The sequence below is a fragment of the Morone saxatilis genome, unplaced genomic scaffold (genome assembly GCF_004916995.1).
Source record: "Morone saxatilis isolate NCDOM2014 unplaced genomic scaffold, NCSU_SB_2.0 Contig24, whole genome shotgun sequence".
NCBI lineage: Eukaryota > Metazoa > Chordata > Actinopteri > Moronidae > Morone > Morone saxatilis.
In genome coordinates, this window is record NW_023339807.1 from 22,545,217 (window position 1) to 22,567,850 (window position 22,634).

The 22,634-nt window shown below is 37.6% G+C and overlaps 2 protein-coding genes across 2 annotated transcripts in view; both read left to right on the forward strand.

Annotated features, from left to right (window-relative positions):
* The first annotated feature begins 8,490 nt into the window (after positions 1 to 8,490).
* On the forward strand, positions 8,491 to 12,485 carry LOC118336399 (cysteine-rich venom protein). Its single transcript, XM_035673039.1, has 7 exons — positions 8,491 to 8,560; positions 9,161 to 9,261; positions 10,129 to 10,219; positions 10,595 to 10,737; positions 11,880 to 11,968; positions 12,141 to 12,223; positions 12,349 to 12,485. Exons 1-7 carry the CDS (start codon positions 8,491 to 8,493, stop codon positions 12,483 to 12,485), a joined length of 714 nt encoding a protein of 237 aa, XP_035528932.1.
* Positions 12,486 to 16,517: 4,032 nt separating this feature from the next.
* LOC118335633 (inactive phospholipase C-like protein 2) overlaps positions 16,518 to 22,634 on the forward strand; it is a 36,217-nt gene continuing 30,100 nt past the window's right edge. Inside the window, exon 1 of the mRNA XM_035672037.1 lies at positions 16,518 to 16,982. Within this exon, the coding sequence (XP_035527930.1) occupies positions 16,731 to 16,982 (252 nt within the window). The 5' untranslated portion in view covers positions 16,518 to 16,730. The remainder of the gene's footprint in view (positions 16,983 to 22,634) is intronic.

The following is a 22,634-nucleotide window of genomic DNA, read 5'->3' on the forward strand; positions in this document are numbered from 1 at the left end:
CAGCACAGCCTCTCTCTGCCTCTCTGCCTATCTCTCCAGCAGTCGCACCAGTTCCACTCCGTTGACTGAAGAATCCATCTGAGGAGAGGAGGGGGAGAAAAGAGGGGTGGGAGAGGAAGAGGGAAGGAGGGAGGAGGGGTGGGTGGGTGACAGAGGGGAGGTGGGGAAGGGGGCTTCGCTGGGAAATACCAGAGTTAGAGAGAGGGAGAAGAGGGAAAAGGAGAAGCGAGGGTGGTGGGTGTTGTTTAGGGGGTGAAGGACTAAAGAAAGATGGGTGGACAGAAATAGTAATCAATAGTTCATTTGAGAGAGAGAGAGAGAGATGGAGAGAAGTAGAAAGAAGGCAGCAGAATGATGTGCCACATAGTCAATGCACATGCACACATTCACACGGGCACACTGTGGCACAGTGTTTTTGGGAGCTGCTGACTTTGACTTTGACTTAAAATAGTGTTTTGTTGAATACAGACAGATGTGTGTGTGTGTGTGTGTGATTCTCAGTACTTCACTCCTGTGTTGTGGTTATGCATATTTAATATGTCCGGGTCAGGACCCCCCTATAGCTCTTTATTTATTATTTAAGCCAGTTTATGAGGGACCATCACTCTGGAGAAACACAAGACTTGACATACCACTCTGATATAAAAACTGTGATTTCCACTGCTACAACAACTACTACTACCTGAACAACAACAACAACAACAACAACAACAACAACAACAACAACAACAGCAGAGATCCATGTTGGTACAGAGTTTTGCCCGGAAGCAAACAGAAATCTACATCACTGCTGACATTAGAGAAGAAGTTTCCATCACTGTCTGTCTGTACCATTAACTCTCTAAAATCTATTGATGGGTACAGTAAATGACTGTATGGCTTGACCCTTGGGCATTTTGTGCTGACTGTGGTGTACAGAATTTGTACACCACAGTCTGATCGTTGAGTATTTCTCAGCATTTCAGATTTTAAGGTAACTTCCAGCAACTACAATCAATATTTTAAAATTAGCAGTGGATACACATGATATGTAAAAGTGGTCTCTTGCAATGTGAATCATCACCCAAATCTGCAGTTCCCCTCAGTTCTACCAAGCATTTAGTGTGTTTTCTGCTCACTGTTTATTTAGTTTTGTTCTACTGTTCTGGTTCACTCCCACTGCTCTCATGGCATCATTTTCAGCCACACAGCTGTTTTCAGTGAAAAACATCTGAAGAAATTCATTGTACCCTACTTGCCCAGCACTAAATGTTGGTCAAACAAAGTTAGGAATAAGCTTGGAGACTCAGTGGAGCATTCAACAGCTAAAGAACCAGGATTTTCCTCAGGAGTTCGTGGAGACCAAAACAAAGTTAATAGGAGAGTAATTAGTGGACATACATTAATCAGATGGCCAGAAACACAACTCTAAATGAATACAAATTTTGCTCCGTATCTGCTGTAAATAGGTAATTGTTAAATAATATTACCTTACTGCTCCCAAGCGGCCAAAAAAACAAAAAAAAATATTTGGAAAAGCGTGATGACGATAACATGTGACAACTGTTTTGTTGCAAAGAGAGTACGTGTGACACACTGACCCTTGTGTGTGGAAAGAGGCTTGGACTGGATCCTGCTGGGTAAGGTGTGGGTTGACCAAGGGGCTGGTTTACATTTTCAAAGGAGTGAAAAACTTGGGCTTGAAGGGAATCAAACAAAACAAATGAAAGAAAAGGGACATTCACCAAGGTTTATCTGAACTTGACTGCAGCATGTTCAGTTTGAATCTCATCTTTCTGCCGCCTGCTGTCACAGATATTGACAAAGACAATAAAGAGAGAGATTATTTATTTATTTATTTATTTATTTATTTTGCCACAATCCATTAGGTTCCATTCCAGGAAGACGTGGCCTGATCTCTGATTCAGAATAGGTGCTGAATGAGGATCTTTGCCAATAGTGACAATCTTGACCTTGGCATCTATTTCTAGAGGATGATGAGAAAGCTATGGAGAAAAAGTGCTGTTTACAGCAATTCACAGCTGTTATACAGAAAATATTCTGCCTGACTACAACTTTGGTCTAGTCCAGTCTGTTGGATAGATTGCCAATTTTGTGCAGCCATTTGTGATCCCCAGCAAATGAATGCTAACAGGTTTGGTGATCCACGAGTTTTCATCTGTTCATCAAGTCAAATTTTTCATTTAGAATATTTTGGTTTATGACTAAATACTTGCAGAACTAATGACATTCCTATCAGCCTCAGCTGTGTTGTGATTAGTTCTAATTAGCATAAGATGGGGAACATGCTATACATTATACCCGCAAAGCATGTTGGCACTGTCACGGTGAGCATGTTAGCTTGCCCATGTTAGCATTTGGCTCACAGCACAGCTGTATCTACAGTAAATACAACCTAACAGAGCTGCTTGTGTGACCACTGACTCTAGTCAACATCTACATCTAGTCAACATATACATCATAACACAAAGACAGTTATCTAATACATTTAACTATATTCTTTCCTTTATAAGCAAAATAATTGTGAAAATGTTTTTAAGCTCTATGTCACAATGTCAAGAAACCCTTAAAATAATAAAAAAAAATTGTATCTAATTGTCTTTAACAAAAAATATGACTGAAAGCATATCCTCCTCAAATGCGGTAAATATCTAAAAAGCGTAGATTGAGTCAAATGATGAAATGCAAATAGAAATGATGTTCATAGGCTGAGGAATACCAAAAGCTGAATACCCAGAGACTAAGGATGAGTTAGTTTTTGATGAGTTGCCATAATTACTGATGAAGAGCTCCATGTACTGTGATTAGACTTACTCGCCCTACACAGTGTGATCGTGACATTGAGCTCTTCTGAAATCATTTTTAGCCTGTTAGGGGATTCACTCACTCATTTGCCAGGGTGGTAGCAGCCTTTTCAAAGAGAGCCCTCATTGTGTCGCTCAGACATTGTTACGAGAATCTAACTCGAGGCCGCAAATTAATGATATGTCTCTTTTAAAAATGGCGATTTCCTGCCTCTGTTTGCTGTCACACCAGGAGCCCCATTAGACTTTAATCACCCTTTCTGAAAGCACGAGTGGAAACTGCCAACACGTATCTAGAGCTCGGCAACGTGTGTCTGCTTTTGGAAGGGCATTTTTCAGCACCAGACCACCTTCAAGTGAAAAAGGTTCAGGGCTGGAAGGGAAAGAGTCATTCGGGCAAATCATATCTTTGAAGGACCCATGGAGTGACCAGAGATTGGAATTAAATAACAAAAGAAAGTGAAATTGTTAACGTTGGGTGGATGCTTGACTGGTTTTTCAACCCTTTACACTGAGTGAAATCAAACACATGCCAAAATGCTGAAGCCATCCTAACTGGCGTTGAGGCTTGAATGACCGTAACGATCACCCACAGTGTAATTGCCAACATGCTTTAGCTTTGGATGCTAGCTACAACACATGCCAAGAATTGAAAAACATACAAATGTGATAAAAAAAATCAAAATCGTACACTTCAGTGGGTTTATTGTTTAGGTCCAAATTGTGCGTGTTTAGTGTTCTGTGGAAACTTGACCTTACTCCTAAAACAGCGACAAAGGGCACGCTGCTGAATGGCTGATATTTTCCCGCTGGAGAACTGTAGGACAACTGAAATGGGACAACTAATGTGAGACGAGTTATAAAGATGGGCAGCCAAGCATAGTATTTGTGCAAGCTGGTAAGCATCCGTCTTTCATGAGTGAATGAGGACAACAGATGATTGGATGGAAGTGTGAGTGGAACAAAACATATTATTGAGGGAACCTAAATGAGTCTCTCCATTCTGCTGTAAAATAATAACATTGTTCAATCACAAGGTCTATGGTTTGATACAAAGAGCACACTTGTGTTTTGTCATTGGACTTCAGCTGCCACCATAGCTCCTTTGTGACTAGAGATGTGACATTGCCCCCCAGTGTTCAGTGTGGAAAGTGAGCTTTTTGAAATTAGTCAAACATGAACACACATTGTCTTTTATTGTGGCCTATTTTTTATTGTGTTTTTTTTTTTTGAATAACTTTTTAATAACATTAACATCCCCTTTTTATTATTGCTCTGTGTATATCCTATTGCAATAACTGTTTTAATGTTGTATACTTTTTTAGCGTTCCTTTTGGTTGACTCTGGTGCATTTACAGTCATATTTATTCATTTGTTTGGAATGTATGTTCCTGTGTGATTAACCAATAATTGAAAAAAATAAATAACTACTTGACTAGGGGGCTATTTCCAAGAGAAAATCATAAAATCTGTTTCAGATAGACTGTGATTTTGTTTTGTTTTTTTATTAAACTCAATTGGTGAATTACACATCAGATACAAAACAGAAACTTGAAGTAAGACTGTGGCTTAAATTACCCTTTATGTGCTACCTGTGCACTGTAATAATTCTCCTCCATTTTGTTGACTGTGCACATTTCAGTGTAAAATGTCTGCACTATAGTGTTCCCACAATGAAATGAAAAACAGAATTCATAGCATATACACTAATTTACTTAATGTTTGCAATGCCTTGATAAATGTGAACATTATAGTTATGTGGCACTGACAGTAATGAATGAATTAATGAGAAAGTGGTTTTGGACAAACATCAAGTAGATTAGCAAATTAGATTTAGCATTCTGTGGTAAAATACAAAGAGACTAAAGACTAGCATTAGCACTAGCACAAAATAACTTTTAACAAGAGATTCCTCTATCTGTGTGCATATATTGTCTTTTTATGTCAAATGTCTCAAAGTTTGCAACATAGCATTTATTTACATAATTATGGTGAAAGTATGAAGCTAAAACTACTTTATAATTTAAGTTTTTCGAATCAATACACCTATTGTATTATTCATTTGCTTTTTAAATAGAACATGTCAGCTGAATGACTCTTGGGCAGTGTGCATTCAGTGGTGTTTTTTTTTCTTTTCCCAATGATTAGATACCTGAAATAAGCAACAGGAGTGAACAAGAAAAGATTCCAACTACAGATTTTAACCTTTTCTCACATAATTTCCACCAAACCATGCTGCATTAGGCTGTCAGTTTTCTGCCCGGGGTGTCCACCTATAGCTGCACTAAGGGCTGTCTAGCATTTTGTTCTTTAATGGCTACTATTACTTTAAATGGTGTGCCTTCACTCTTATACAATAGTAAGAGTTTTTGTTCCAAGAAAACCATAATCTGAATGTATACAAAGCCATTGGTACATAAAGTACTACACCCAAGATATCCATCATTGCATAGTCTGTTGACAGTGGAGAGCAAACTGACTGCAGTTTGCATTTCGTATTGTACTGCTACTTTACACTTAATATGGAGCTGGGTTCACACACATTGTAGCTTTATTAGATAACTCACAATTTGTGTAGGAAGGAGAGGTTCCACAGGTCTTTCATACCTGTTGCTGTCTGCAACACCTGATCAATGTTGTAGTTTCTGTTTTTCAAATTACCACCATACCATAGCTTTACCACTTTACCATGTTTTTTTATTTTTTATATCTGAATTTATTTATTTCACGTAAAATGCTGCTGTGGGGAATTTCCCCGTTGTGGGATTAATACAGTAATACAATACAATACAATAAACTAAGATGCTAAACATCTACACGCCAGCATGATAGCTGATCTTAGCATTTAGCTAATAGCTGCACCAAAGTACAAAGTCTCACAGAGCAGCTAGAGTCTCTGTAGATCCCTATTCTTGTTTTTCATTTTGGTTAAATCTGAACACTTTTACTCAGTTTTCATTTAAACAGGTGAATTAAACAGAGAAAAGACAGAAATTTTGCAGATGGAAAATTCAGCATCTAAAAGACCAGTTTGTAGGATTTAGCGGCATCTAGCGGTGAAGTTACCAAATTGCAGCTAACTAAATACCACTTACCTTCCAAGCATGTAGGAAAACAAAAAAGACCCTCTCTAGAGCCAGTGTTTTGTTTGTCCATTCTGGGCTACTGTAGACATGGCGGTTTAACAAGGTGGCCTCTGGCAAATAGGACCAGCTCCCTCTGTAGATAAAAAGAAGTCATTTTAGGGTAAAAAAAAAAATACAACGATTCCTATTTCCAGGTGATTATACACTAATACACTAAACATACCTATGAAAATGTTATTACATTTCTGCCAATAGATCCTCCTAAATGTTACACACTGGACCTTTGATTGGGTTTCTGATGTAGCAGTAGTGACACAATGTTTTTTTACTATAAGGAGTGTATACTCACAGTCATATTGCTCAGGATACTGTTACACAATGGTGAAAATAATAGAAGAAAAGGTTTCTGAAATTAATCTCTGTATAGTTCATAAGACCGAAAAAACATGAAAAACATGAGACATGCTCAAGTAGAACTCTTTGACTACTGAGACTGTTTGACTCCCATGACCCATTGTACTGTATAACAAATGACACAATGATGCATTTAGCAAAGAGGTGATAGGAGCATAATGCTTATTGTGCATTTAGACTCATAATCAAGAATCAACAGAGAGGAATGTGTTATGTTCTGAACGTACAAGGTCGCTCCAAAGATAAAATTCTACTTTGCTCACACGTAGTTTCAGTATATCAGCAATTCAAGTGGTTTCTTATTTAATCTATAGACAAACTACATAATCCTTCCTTTTGCTTCCAGGAAATAATTTTAAAATTAAAATATAAATACTACTCCATGTACTGTACTGTATTTAGAATGTCCAAATAATATAAATGAAAGATTCTTGGCAATCTTGTAATTTAGATTAGATTTTATCTAGCATTAATTTATTTTACATTAACATATTATCACCATATAACATTGTTGTGCCTAATGTATTAGCAAACGGTTGCTTAGCTGACACAGAGAAACATTAACATGCATTTGGATTTGTAGGTCAAGCCTCCTGATGTAAATGTAAGCCAGAATATTAAATCTTCTTTTAGCTCTGTCTTTGGTCTTTACAATGTTCTATGTTCCATGTGGTGCTGGGAAGTAGTGTACAGTAGGGTTATTAGAATGTTTTTCTTTTAAAACAGCTCCTTTCTAAGGCAGGAAACAAGGTTGATTGAGAGTGAACCAAAACCCAAACCAATGAGCTGAAAGACACTAAAATGTTGCAAATGAGCGATAATTCTCTGGGTTTTTCAGTATGAGCAACAGTTTTGCATTACACATGGTCATTTTATCCATTGTTGATATAGTAATATTGATTAGAGCAGCTTTAAATACCTTGTTTTTAAGATTTTTCCAAGGAAAGACTCAACGAACAGTTCAAAAGTTTTCATAACATGGTTTTTCAGTGTAGCACAATTGAATTTATTCATTTGAAAGTTATGTTCTTCCTCATTCAAATGATCCCTTTTGTTTAATGACTTAAAATAACCTTTCCAAGTCCTACATTTCATTTCTTGGTTATATAACATTTAAGATATGTTATCTCACATTTCACATCAGAGCTTGTGCTACTGTTTCAAAGACAACCTTTCTGCATCTTTCTGTGTTTGCTTTATGTAAGGAAACGGGCAAGAGCGACACACACAGATCTACTGTTCATGATGATACACATCACTGAAACTAAAATATGGGAAAATGCATAAAAAATTTTCCTTTCACCTATTGTTGGTTAGCATCACCTTTCTGATTAATTTGCTCTTTAAGCCAAAGCAAGCAATGGGTGCGTCTTCAGCCCACATGAGCTGTATTAGTGTAATCCATTTACATACAGGACCATACGGATCTATCTTGTAATCTACCAATGCTCCTTTTCTTTTATTTACCTTGGCCTCGTGCACCTTTCTATTCTATGCTGTGTAAACCTGAGCCAACACATCTAGAAGTCACTACACCCTAGGGCTTAACAATTCCTTGTTTACTCTCTGTCAGTTGTACTCTTTTGAAGAAAAAGCCTCTTCAGTGCTGCTTGATAGACTTGTTTTTGTCCAGTATTCATTGTGTAAAGCCCTGGATACTGCACCATCATTGGCAGCCAGAGGGGAATGTGCTTCATCTCAGACTATAGTGAGTATCTGAGCTGGGTCTATAAAAGGAGGAAGACGAAAGTGCCAACTCACCTCCACCTCCTGAAGACCAATGAGCAGGTATGCCTCTCATTTTAGAGGTTCCTAAACGCATTCAAGAATTTTTTTTAATATCTTTTGATGATACGCATTAATTAATTTAAGGAAAATATCTAGCACTCAAGAGGGGGAACACAGCCAATAGCAACACTTTCCTTTTTTAAACTGTATGTTTTCATTTAATGCTTTCTTTTACTTATTTATATATTTTCTTTTTTACTTTTTAATTGACGTTCAATTTCAAAATGGAAAGATTAATCGAAATAAAAATAACTTAATATAACATACTACTAATAATATTAATAATAATAATAATAATAAAACTGGAACAAATATCATGGGAAAAGTATTTTTCAGTAATTTTATTTTGTTTTTTATCTTCACTGTACATAGGCATCTCTACCTTTTTGTACAGCAAAATGTTTGCAGTCCTGATTTGCATCCTGACACTGCATCATGTGCACTCTGCCTGCGTTGTGGTGAGTAGAAGTGTAAACAAGTTTTAGAATATTATAGGACGTGGTAATACGATATGGTATACGTACAGTAAGTGTAGGCTGGAAAGTAAATTTGCTTTAGTTTCAAGTAAAGTTACATTTTATCTAAGTTAAGTAACATTTCCAATACCTGACTTTGCTCTTAATGTAGTGTATTTACATTGCTGTACAAAAACTTCTAAAAAAGTAAAGCATTTGACTATTTTTCACTCTCCTGATTTACTGATGAGAACTTACATTTTTATCTTTTATGTGATTTTCTGCATGCCATGGTGTCTCCACAGCAAGGTAAGCACAATGTTCATCAGGCATGTTTAACTTTACAGAGTAATTTTCCAGCCCCTCCGAGACCATACCAATAAGTTTCTCAATAAGATTATGGGATTTGGCACAATTCATTCTGTATGTTCTTTTGTTATGTCAAGCAATTTCAGAGTAATTAAACCAGGATATGTTTTGTGAGTCATATCGTTGATATTAATCCACCAGAGTAAATATCACTCTTTATTATGCTCTTAATCTGTTGTTTACCCATTGGTTTTAAGTGTGTGTCTATGTCTGTGTGTGTCTGTGTGTGTCTTTGTGCGTGCAGACATTTGCACAGAAAACACAGCGGTACAGGCTGAGATCGTTGACAGGCACAATGCCTTCAGGAGAGCGGTTCAGCCTACTGCTTCTGACATGCTGATAATGGTCAGTCCTGCTTTCTAGTCGCACAATAAAAGTGGGTCAGATAATATTTGCTAATAGTTCTCAGCATTTATTTTCCCTAATCTGTGGGAAGGAATAAAACAATAAAGTGGGTGAGGTCTTCTGCACGACGCCTGAAAATCATAAAAGTCATAAGCAGCTTTTCAAAATCGGGGTTCTATAGTTTGATGATTAAGAGGTGACTCAGACTTAATCGATGCACTGAACTTCCTCGAATAGTCAAACGGGTCAAAACCATAAATTGTAGATGTTACAAATGATGTATAAATGCCATTTGGAATGTGAAAATAGGTTTTGACTACTGTTTGGTCTGTAATAGACAAATATAATCACTCTAAAATGTCATTTTTATATTTATTACAGTTTAGTGAAAAGTAATAAGAGTGGTAATTTATTTCATTAATCAACATCTAATCAAACTTCTAATCTATTTAATGTAGGGAGCCAAGCCCAACCACTACAAATCTATTGTACACATGAAAATCTGTCAGTCAACAAGAGAATAAAGATGATTTATGTCCTTTCCAAAAAAGCTGGATGTCTGGAGGTGTAAGGTTTCTGCAAAAAAGTAAAAAGAAAAATCTCATATTTATCTTGGAATCCAGTTTGGGCTGTATAAAGAAAAGCACACCAACTAGTTTCAAAGAGGACGACTATTTCAACCACAACCTTTTCATATTTTAAGAGTTAGAGTTGAACATATTTTGAAAAATTTCATCAGTCTTTCAAATCACAAAGGATACAGTTTTCAAAACCAATACCTTGAGAGAGAATGGGTCTACATTGTGGATGCCAGTTTGAAATGAAACTCTTTGATTTGATCTTTTTTTCTTTTTTTCTCTCTTACAGAACTATAGTGAGGAGGTAGCAGCCAGTGCTCAGGCCTGGGTTGACAAATGTGTTCTGGCTCATGGAGCACCCAGTACCCGCATGCTCAATGGTATATTTTTTCGTCCTTTATTCCTTCTCCCTCTTTTCTGTTTCCCTTTTACCTTTTCTCTGCATACGCCAGGACCTAAAATAATACCTCAGAGATGTCAAGTCAGTGTAAAGGTTTCCTGTGAACTGACTGACCTTGTGATTGATGGTCAGAGTAACAGTGAACATTATCTTATCTCCAGTCTTAATACCTTATTTTAATAACAAATTACAAGGAAGTGGGATATGTTATCACAACAGAGATTATCATCGATAGGCCTTTTATAGAAACAATGTTTTATCTTAATAACTTAATCTGCTGGGACATGAAAATAAAACTGTGTATTTGCAGACACCCATTAATCAGTGCTGCCATTTTTTTCTCACCAACGAGCAGGATATGAATTGGGTGAGAATCTGTTCTATTCATCTTCACCTTACTCATGGACGGACGTCATCAATGCCTGGCACAGTGAGGTGTCACACTACAAGTATCCCAGTGGCTCCACCAACGGCCAAACTACTGGTCACTACACACAGGTAACATTTACCTGTTGCTATGGTAAAAATAACGTGTTGACAAAGATTATTGTGTTTTCTTTAAGATAAACAAAAAGTATGTTGCTATATTGTCACGCAGTGTTGATGCTTTGTTATTGGATATTGGAAAGCAGCTACGTATAATCAATATGTTTATACTAACAATGGATCAAATGACTACTTGTACATGAAAAAAAAACTCCCTTCAGCTCTACAGAGCGATTTAGTGCCTTTCAGCTCATTGTTTTTGTTTTTCGTCCCGTAACTTTACTGTTTTGGTACACTCTGACTGATCTCATAGCAATGTTTTCAGCTGCAAGAGGCCGCTGTTTTCAGTGAAAAAGGTCTACAACAAAGCAAACAACATAGAGCATTTAGCCGCTAAAGCCATTTCTCTGAGGAGTAAATTAGATAAAATGAGAGTGAATATTAGACTTGCAGCAACCAGACACAAGACTCCAAATACATGCTAATGTTGCTCCATATCTGCTAGATGTGTAAATAAGAAACTGTTTACTAAGAAATTCAACATATCAACTTAAAAGATGATGGTCAATGTTTGTTTCTACTACCCACAAGTGCCCAAAAGTTAGTTAGTTATGGCAGGGTCATCGCAAGTCCTAAGGACTCATATTCCCTCTACGCTTTACCGGTGGTGTATTTTATCTTTATCTTGCTGCATGATATTTATTTATTTAATGACATTTAAGAAGCCTTTTTCCTGTTCATAAATATTCATTTTATGGTGAATTACCAAAAAGAGTGTGACAAATCCTACTTTCACCAAAGGATTCATATTCTTTAAAACAAATTGGAGAGATACCGTTTTTTAAAAAGCCGTAATTGTACCACCATGAATATTATTCATTAGTCAGTATTGTGTTTTGTGAAAATATATTTATGTTTTTTTAGCAAAAACAAACAGGCACTTTTTAAAATCAATTTTTACACTTTCACTACGAGTAAACCTATACAACCAAATTTATTATCCAGGTGTTTAAGAGCTGACAATAATGAGATATTTTAAAAAATGAATTTAAAATGATTCATTACAGTGTTTGAACAATGAGGAAGCCTAACTATTTAGCAGTTTCCTAATTAAAGAGGCACTGAAAACAATTACTTTTTGTTTTTGTTGTCAGGTGGTGTGGAACAGCTCCTACAAAGTTGGATGTGGAGTGACATTGTGCCCTAACAACATCTATTTCTATGGCTGCCATTACTATCGAGCGTATGTGACCCTCATTTACCCTCCATGACTTCGTTTCACATGTGATGTCTGGGGGAGCTTAACAGTGGTTCAATAAAATGAATTATGAATCTGTCCATCTATTAAATCAGAGGTTAGTGTGAAGTCAAGTTAATTTGGGTAAAAAATGACATGTGTCTAATTTGTTTAACAGAGGAAACTTCAGGAGTTGGCCACCTTATAAGGTTGGACCCCCGTGTGCTTCCTGTCCCAATAACTGTGAAGACAAACTCTGCAGTAAGTAAACATATACACACTGGGTTCTTTGTATGACAGCTAGGGTGTATATTACAAGGATTGTCTATCAAGGTAAAAAAAAAAGAAGATAATCTCTTCATTGTTTTGTCTGTTCTTCATTTCAGCCAACCCCTGTCCTTACATAAACAAATACATCAACTGTCCAACCTTGAAAAACACGACTGGATGCAGCAATGCCCTGGTGAATGTGTGGTGTCCTGCTTCATGCAAATGCCACAATGAAATCATTCCAATAGCATAAAGATAAGCTCTTTAAATTGATTTAAAATGTCCACACTATTTACATCTTTGTTTGGTTCTCTGTCATTCTATCTATGACACAATGATATTCTAACTGTGACGTGATACATTTAGTTGTGTTAGCTTATAGCCACGACACAAGCAAAGAACATGTGTCTGGAAAGATCTGGTTAAGTATTGATTGCCTTCAGTTAAAGGCTTTGTTTTGGAATGTGTGTGTTTCAAATATTCACCTCTAATCAAAACCTCTTCATCAGAGTTTTGAGAAATATTCCCAGTGTTACACTTAACCTGCAGGGCCTTGTCATATATTTAGGGGGATATGTTCTTCTAATCATTATGAATTGCAGAATGTGTTATATAAATATCAATATATATCACAACTATAGTCATATAAGGACTACATTAAAATGAAAGTGAAAAATCTCAATGCTTTAGTTTGGCAATTGGATGTGATTCAGCTCTCGATATAACATGGTTGTGACAATGTCCAGTGGCAAATGTCTAGTTGGAGTATAAATGCATGTGCTTTACAAGTAACTCTTTCATTATAACTGAAGAAAGGTTTGACTTTACATATATAGAGGGTCAATTTATTGTCCACTTTTCCTACATTTCAACTGTGAGCTGTGCCTTTGATATTAAAGCTTGAATCAGTATTGTTATATCTCATGATTTTATCCATCTGTATGGTGAAGTATAGAAAACTACTAAAAACATTCAGCGGAGTTGGAGAGCATACTGTATTTTTCAGACACGCTGATCATGTTTGTCAGGTTGACTGTGACACAGTGCCACTAACATCACTTCACCAACAATTTATTTTCACCGTATAGACTAAAAGCAACAAGATTATTCCACTTCAAACACTAGATGAACCACCTGATGCTCATCTTTGCTTCAGTGTGTAAATGTCACAGATTGCTTTTTTGAGTGGCTATCAACCTGTCCAATGTTAAAGCTGCACTAATCAAGATTATATATTAACAATGGGTCAAATTACGTATTATGTATAACGTGAAAAGGAATGGCTCATTTCAGAAAATCCCCCTCTTTAGAGTCTTTCAGCTCATTGTTTTGCTTTTACAGCCCTCAGCTGTTGTAGATCACTCTCATTAGTGACTTTTCCAGCAGCGACAGACAGCGGTTTTTAGTGAAAAGGCTTTGGTAAAACCACTGTGTGCTACAGTATATCTAGGCATATAATTCATACAGCTACCCTTGTTCATGCTGATATAACAAACATTAATGATGCATGAATTCAAGTAGGGTAAAAAATCTCCACAGCACTGGTATCTTCATCAGCTTGAACCATTTGCTGTCAAGACTGCAGTGCAATTGGTATTTCTTTAAATATCACCATTTAATAAATTAACAACTGTGCTATATAATTGTGTCACAATGACCCCCCAACAAGGGGTTGTATGATGAATCTTAACGGTTGCAAGTAAGTTAACAGGACAGGAACCAGAAATAGCTTATTTTTTCAGACTTATGCCTCTTCAGGCCTCTAAATTTAAATACAGAAAAAAAAACACTCCTTAGTTGAAGTTTTCACAACATGGAGACATATGCACAACGGGCAGCCAGGGGTCACAAGTAGACATTGCATGTTTTGAGGGGTCACAGGCCAAAAAAACTGCCATAGATATTAGAATGTGCCTAAAAAATTTAACTTTGACTGGCACTGTAATGTCAGAAGAAGACTTAAACAGGATAATAAGAAAATCTGCACTGCACAACAACCCAAAAAAAAGCATAACTCTTGGAGACCAGCAGATGGCTCTGTCCTACAATTCACTGTACTGCCTGCTCCTGTATACCACACACTGTATCTTCCTTCATCTGAACCAGTGGCCTATGAATAAAATGCATTAAATCATGTAGAACAATGTCATGCCTCATCACTCACTATCTGCGTCTCTTATGCGGGATACTATAGTATGAGGCTATCTGAACTACATGTAAGGTATGTGCTCTACAATGTGTGAGTGATATTTCAAAGCTCTTGGTCATCTCCAAGAATTGATGATTTGTGATGACTCTGTTTGGTCACACATAGGTTACTGTGTGTGTTGTTCTCACAAAAGAAAAACCCTGGATGCAACAGCACACAAAATGCTAAGTATTACTTATTATCATTGGGATCTGTTCTCATAAAGAGGAAGACCTGACATACAACGTGACTGTAAACAAAAAAAAAAAAAACAACTGTCATGTGAGCCTATCTGGGAGATAATGCTGGCCTTTAGAGACCACATATGTAGCTTCTGCATAAAGCTAATGTCAAAAGAAGCTTTATTTATAATATAGAGAAGAACAAGAAGAAAGGTTGTAGAGTTACATTTAGTAAAACATGGGGATTATTTAGCAGGGTTACAATTTTAAAATCAGTTTTTAAGGAGGACACTTTTCATGCTAAAAATCTTTCCGTTTTTTGGGTTTCCATTTTTCAAAGTTCAAGACCTTTATTTTTCCCCGAGGGGCAATTAATATTACAGCAGCATGTAACACAACAACAACAACAATGACAGCAGCACAGGGAGAGAAATATGGATAAACAGGGAGCAGCCACCCATACATAACCACATAAAAATAACAGGTAACCCATTAGTGACAGAACAGGAATGGTTGGAGATGTGCTGATGTTACCCATATTATAAAGAGCTGAGCAGATAAATAGCAGAGGGTATGAAGGAGAACTAATATCTGTTGGTTTTGGCTGCTGGTTAAAGGGTTACATTGTCCTGTTGTCTCATTTGATACAGTTTAACCAACACTTCTTATTGACATTATTCTCCTCTTTATTTGCACAGCCTATTCGGTGTGGAGGTAAAGTAATGGAAAAGTAGTTACCTTACTTTAATAATGTGATACTTAGATTAGGTTACTGCCTGACATTTTTAAAGTAACCCCTTACAACCTTGTCATCCTTGGAATATACATTTTTTATATAGCCTATATATTTATGTGTCTAGGCTATTTGAAATAAATAAAATCAAAACTATGTGTGGCATTATTTGCTCTGCAGAAAAGTAAAAAAAAAAAAAAAAGGGGGGGCGTTTCTTGTCTGCCGGTAAAATAAATAAATAATTATCTTTTGATTGACAACCACAGCTTGCTTTGCCCGTGGCGCGTTCACGACACATACTCAACTTTGTTTTGTGGAAGAGACTTTGTGAGTGACACCAAGAAGGTAAACCGTGTGTGTGTGTGTGGGACACATCTAACCCCAAAGAAAATCACGGAAAAAAGAACTAAATACAAGACTTGTCGAGGTTGACTGACGGTGGATAGAAGAGAGAGGAGGTTTCTTCCTTTGTGCTCCTGTCAGACTTTACAACTCGAGTCGTACTCACTGGACTTTTGGAGTTGCTTCTGTGGAAAGTAACTTCACCCAGCTAGTGAGTGAAGGTGGGGGTGTTAGCTGGGGCTAACTAGCTCAGCACACAGACCAGCCAGCGGTAGTCTGGCTGCTCAGTTGCGGCAACAACTTGAAAAAGGAAGACCGTCCTTCCCCCAATGGAGTGACACGGCAAGTACAACAAAAAACAAAAGGCAAGTAACACACATTTAAGATAAGCCTTTAGTTTTGCGGGGCGAGTTGATTGAACCGAGAACCTCACATGCTTTTAGTGTTTATTTAACTTAACGTTGCCGACCACCGCTAACACTGAGGGTGGGTTACGGTACAATGCAACATAGTGAGGGGTTGGTCTGTTTAGGGGATGGAAAACGGTGGAAATGTGCTTTTAAAAAACAAAAATAATTTTAAAAAAAAGGGAACACATAAGGGAAGCACGTATGCGTTTTTTTCCCCCTTTTTGTATCATGCTGCATTTACGGTGACAGCCTTCACTGATTGTAAGTTAACATCCGCTTTCAGTGCAAAAACGCAATGTGAGTGCTGAACGCTTTCATACGGCTGCACATCGCTACAATAGCTGCTACTATTAACGCAACTGCTGTTACTAACGTCAGGTTGCCTAATTATGCTAATCGCTGTGGGTTTCTTTTTTTCTGTTACAGAGAGACAGAACAATGCACGGAACAAGCCCCTCTGTCTGTAGGAACCTGGTAGATATGTGCACCGAGAGATGATATGGCAGAATTGCGTGCAAATGTTACAACGAGGCAATAGGCCAGGCAGGAAATTGGAGTAAAGCTGAAACATAAGGCTTTGCTACCAAACAGCTTGTGTGTGTGTGTGTGTTGTTGTGTTGTGTGTGTGGTGCTTGAAGTGCCTATGGCGGAGTTTGGGGAGGACAGCAGCCTGCCTCCATTGAATCTTGGGGATACGGCCGTGCCCAGCGACGAAGCTGCTGGCAAGACGCATTGCGAAGTGTCGGTGTTGAATGGAGACTGTGGGATATCAGAAAATATGGTCGGTTCGGGGTCTGTCGTCGCACCTGGCAGCCAAGCCGGGGTGGAAACCGCCAACACCTCTGTCGGATTGGATGCCAAATCCGAAATACCACGCAGGAGCAGCATTATCAAGGTAAACATTGGAAGTTTAAGACTCTCTGTGTGTTATGTCATTCATTCTGCTGAGCTAGCTCTCACGTCTACTCTGAGACATATGGTGTTAGTGAAGTTACAATGCAACCACCCCCCACCACCTTGCTCCAATTCCTCTGTTTTGTATACATCTTTAGCCTGCTTTTCATTAACCTTGCCTGTAACGTGGTTGCACATAACATGCCAGTGAAATGGGTGGTTTTCACAACACAGGCCAGTGGTGGGATCACTAGAAGCACATCCTGTACTTTGTCTTAGTGTTTTGCATAGAATTTGTGTAGCAGAGCTTCTCCTTATTTTATCTTGAATGTCAGTTATCTAGCTATACTGTCTGTGTATGCCTGAAGAGACAGGGTGATACAAGATGATCTTCATTGTTCCCAGAAGGGGAAAACGGTGCTACACCAGCAGAGAAGAATAGGAATAAAGCATTCAAATTTCACATGTAAAATAGTGAAAATAGTATATAACTCGTACGTACAGTGAGAAGCATGTGGTTGAAGGTGCCATGTTCGTACTAATATAGAGGCAAAAACAAATATGTATAATGGATATTGAAAATGACAAAAGAGAGATTGCACATGGATGAAAGTGGAGGTTTATTTTAGAGAGTAAATAATACTATAATACAATAATAATAATAAATGATTGCACTAGCAATAGCAAGAGTGTCCATAAAGTGAACAGCAGTATATATAGGGCTGGGTTTCATTGTAAAAAATGTCCGACACTGGTACCAATACCTTGATTTAAATACTGAACAATACACATTTTGTCAAATTAATTTTAATAAAAGAAAATTACTAAAAAATATAAATATATAACATATAAATGTCAAAAGGAACATTAATAACAAAGAGTAGAGCTAATACCATTGTAGCAAGAAGAAATAAAAAGGGAAGGACTGTGTGGAAGGGTGACCTTTTTAGTACTGGGAAAAAGTGGCAGTGAGAGACATCTTACTATCTCTGTTAGTGCAGTTAACCTGCAGCATGCTTATTGGTGCTCTAACGTTGATTACATTTACTCTTTTAGCATTTTTCAATATTCGATAGTATTGAAGCAATTGGGCCGGTTCCCGGAAGTATCAAAGTCTGGTCAGCCCTAAGCAGATAATGTAGAATGATACTCACAGTGACTCCTGTTAATAGCATGCAGGGCTGCTGAATGTTGACCTCACATATGTGCAGACTAATAATACATGCATGCAGACTAATAATAAGGTAATATAGTGTTGCACCCTGTTAGCCTCAAGTATTGTAGCGAGGAACACGATAATAATCTCATAGTGCTGGAAAAGTAATATACTGCGTGTAGTCCAAGAGAATCCCTGAGCAAGACACCCAGGTCTTAACGTGCTCCAGGTGCTGGTTCTGGAGGCTCTCATGGCTGCTGAAATGCATACATGTGCATGTTTCTGAGGCATCTGCAAACAACAAACAAACCTTTAACAGATTAATGTTTCTAAACGATTTAGTCGAAGACTGTGATTCTGACTTTTAGTCTAAAGCTTTGCATTTTAGTTAACTCCATCACATGGGTGTGGATGTTTTGGAGGATTGCTTAAGCAGGGCCAAAGACGATTACACTTCCTGACATTGCATCAATCTACTGTATGTTGAAAGCCTTCTCTGCATCTAATGTCAGCAGCTCTGTAATGTAAGTCTTGCCTCTGCTGCTGTAGCTGTCACATCAGCCATAAGACTGTAAATGAACAAGTTTGAAAATGGTGAAGAGTTACTTAGCTATACTGAACGAAGGATTCACTATTCTTTATTGCATTATTCTTCACATTGTACTCTACCCCTACAGAACATTAGGTCAAAAATGTGTCCTAAAAGACATGTCAAAAATGTATGCCTCTCATTTTGACGTTGTTTACATTTGACTTTTAGAGGTCAGTAAATTAATAGTCAGACTCCGACATTTCATTCCCTCTAGGGCCAGCTAGATTTAAAATGCATGAGCTAGTGTAAGGATTTTGTTGAGAAGCACTTTTCAAATGGCAAGTGTCTGATGTGTTTGAGTGAATTTGGTGGCTTAATCGTTTATTACCATGCCCACAATCAATATTTCCCTGCTTTGGGTACGTTCTCTGACAGTGGACAGGGTCAACTGCTTACTTTTTGACTGCAGGTTTTACAGGCAACACATTCTTGGCACATTGTGGGTGTTGAACTTTGACGTGCCCTCTGCCTGGAGATTGATGGGGGTAATATTGACATTTCTGCCTTGTAAAGTTTCAAGTAATCTCTCACTACACAAGGACCTGTCTCACTTCCCGGGCCATTTGTGTGCAATTTATTTCAGTGGGATGTCAACTCCTGTGATCTATGGGCACTGTCGAAACATGTGCACACTTATTTGAATAAGAGAAATGTCAATAGATATTGGCGTTTTGGATTCAACTCAAACTTATTGTTATAGAAGAGACAGGGGAAGGCTTCTTTTATATGACACGTTCCTGTCAAGATTAATGCCCCTGTCCAATTTAGTGAACTTTCCACATGGTGGTCCAGTGCCAAGGTATCCATGCAGACAAGAACTCATTCTGAAATGTTCAATGACCTCATTTCAATTAAGTGCCATATCTGACTACACAATGAAAGCCTTCATGACAAGGCATAAGAAATAAGTGAAATGCACAGCGGGTCAGTGTGAAATGATTTGGTGTCGTTTGCTTAGCAACATGGCACACAAATGGATAAACATGCAGTGAGTCACAGCGGAGATGATGACTTCCGATAAGTTGCAGCCAAAATGAATGTCACGTTAAGTTAGCATTTAGAGAACATGGACTGCTCCCAAGGGTCGAGTTGCCGCAGGAAATGGAATTCTTAATCAAGACACCCCAAAAAAAATCATCCATTATAAAGTAAGAAATTATAATATATTAACTAATAACTATACAGTAACAAACCATGTAAGAGATGATATTGTGAATTGGCTGGCTTGGAAGTTTTTTGCACTTCTCTGATGTAACACTGCCATATTACATAAACACTTTATTCATAATGTAGAGAGTGAACATATACTTTACTTTTTAAAGTTGAAGTCATAAGAAGAAGTCTTAAGAAGCATAATAAGTAAATGTGGTTTTGGATAGAGAAAGTGAAAATACAGTATGATGTCATAATCACTGTACTTGTGCTTGTCTAAAGGAAACACTCAGAGTTTCCTATCTAAACTTGGGTTGGGCCATATGTTTAAATTTTTCAACCAGCCACTGTAAGCCCAACAACCGGTGTTTGCCCATCATATTTGCGCAGGTGTGTGTGTGCAGTGCCCCCTTTCAGCTCGGAGATGAGCGTTGAGTTTGTACGTAGCACAAGCTCTCTTAGCTTTAAATAAAGAAAATAAACTGACAAAATGTCAAGAAAGGAAATACAGTTACACCCATTTTCCTTATTAAACAGAAAAATGTTTCCAAGTTTGTCTCTTTCACCAAAACAAAGACTAATGTTAACTCCTCGTAAAACACACTTCATTCAAACTGGAAAGGAACAAAATAAAAACCCCTAAAACTGCCATTGTTAGTCTTTCCACTGTTCCAACAATCACAAGCTGTAGTTTGGTTGGAATAAACCCTTAATTCACTGAGTTAGATGTGAAAATGTTGTGGCTCTACAAGCTGTAGAGCATAAAATGACAAAAAATAGCCCCCCCAAAAAATAAACAACAAAAAAAAACCACCTGCAATGGGACTGGCCCATATATTCATCCAACCTCCCAACCCTAATCTGAACAATATCAGGCAATCAAGTATGCAGCAAGCTGGGTTCTTGTCGGCATGCCAATATTTTCTATTTTTTTTTCTTGACAGCTATGACTGATCGAATATTGCACTGAGACGGTTGTGAAGGGTTGGACCACTGTTAACAAGGCAGCTTGTTTCACAGAGTCAGTCAGAGCCCTCAGTTCTTGTTAAACTGCTTCTCTGAAGTGATGGGAGGATGTGGTCGGGACAACACATCAACCACATTCTCATAGTAACAGCTGTAATACTTAGTGCTTAACAATAACCTTTCATCTATAAAGGTTTCTGTTGAACATATTTGGTGTTGTATGCATGATTGTGTGCGTGTGTTTGGTGACAGGGTTCAAGCTAAAGGCATGTTGAGACCTTTTTTTTCCAATACTGTATGTGCACTGTCTGAAAAAAGTGCAAAGCAGTCCTTGGTTGACAAATGAACACTTGCTGAATACTTAAAGTGATACTCCACCCAAAATCTACACTCAACCTCCCACTCACCTTCCAGTGGTGGCAAGTTTTCAAGTACTATAATACATCCATAGTCTAGATGTCCATAGTTTGGCTTCTCTAAACCTTCTCAATGTGTTAGTATATTTCAAAGTGTTAAAGAAAGAAAGATATCGCCAAATACACCGTCTGTGTCGCCCCCAGTGAAATGCAGAAGATCTTTTTATTTGGCAAAGTAATTAATTTTTGGGGCATGCTGAAAATATGGGTTACAGTAGGAAAGAGAATTATGCTGCAGAAATAGTTAGAGAGTTATTTATGGATGTTTTGATTCTTTGGAAACCATTTTAACTGACATGATTTCAAGTTGACCACAATCTACGACCACATCCTGACTATGAAACATGAAACTACTTTTAGCAGCCATCTTTCAAATGGTAAATGTTTGATACTCAAAAGAGGGTGGAGTACCACTTTATGAGATAACCCTCGTTTGTCCAGAAATAGAATAGTTTAGTTATTCCCTCCGTTAAGGTGAAAATCATTTGCTCCATAACTGGATTTCACCATTATTCTGATATGAAAATAAAGTTAGAGATGTGTGCAGCCTTGCCAGACGTAAGCACACTGCTCTGTAGCTTGAGTTGTAACTTTTCATACATTTAAAATATCAAATGAGGTAGTTGAACTTCTGCATGAGTGTATGTTTAGGTTACATAGTGACTATACTATACTAAGGTGATTTTGCATAGCTTGAGTAATGGCCAAGGTGTTTAATCGTCCATTTTAAACTCACCAGTAAATTGTATGTGGGTGGCCAGTGGCAGGAGAAATAATGAGGCCATGGCTACACTTTGCTTCCCACCTCACATCTCACCTTAAATCTTCTTGAACAAAGAGGATCTTTCCATTGCCTGGTAAATAACACTTATTTCACAGTTCTGGTAGAAGAAGAAAACAAACTGAGTTTGTGATACCACCCTGTTAAAAGGGAAAACAATATGGTATTAATTATGGTGGACCGGCATTGCTCTGATTCCAAGTTTCTCCATGGGAATAATCATATTGTATAACATCATTCAGTCTGGCAGATTTGGCTATATTACGCAGACCAGTGCATTGCAGCCAAGGTGTGATGATGTGAAATTTTTATACTGTGTATCCAATTTGATTAGCTTGACTTTCAGCGTTTATAAAAGAGAAAGAAAATGTTTGTTCCTGTTATGGTAACAGCAAAGAAAAGCAAAAGTAACAGTACACACTGAGTTGGTACTGGTTGTTCTTTACTTTAAATAAAACAGTTGGAGAATTGGCCCTAGATTCCCTTTTGAATTCACCTCTAAAACTCCTGTACTACCAGCGTTTGCTCTTTGTGCCAAAGAGTGATTATATAGTTATTATAGTCATTTCTATTTCAGATGTCAGAAAGTT

Excerpts from the sequence above, each read along its gene's own strand:
- LOC118336399 (XM_035673039.1), top strand. The coding sequence starts at position 8,491 with ATGTTTGCAGTCCTGATTTGCATCCTGACACTGCATCATGTGCACTCT. Across the intron at positions 8,561-9,160 it reads CTGCGTTGTGGTGAGTAGAA|ACATTTGCACAGAAAACACA; the intron begins GTGTAAACAAGT and ends TTGTGCGTGCAG. Across the intron at positions 11,969-12,140 it reads GGCTGCCATTACTATCGAGC|AGGAAACTTCAGGAGTTGGC; the intron begins GTATGTGACCCT and ends TTTGTTTAACAG.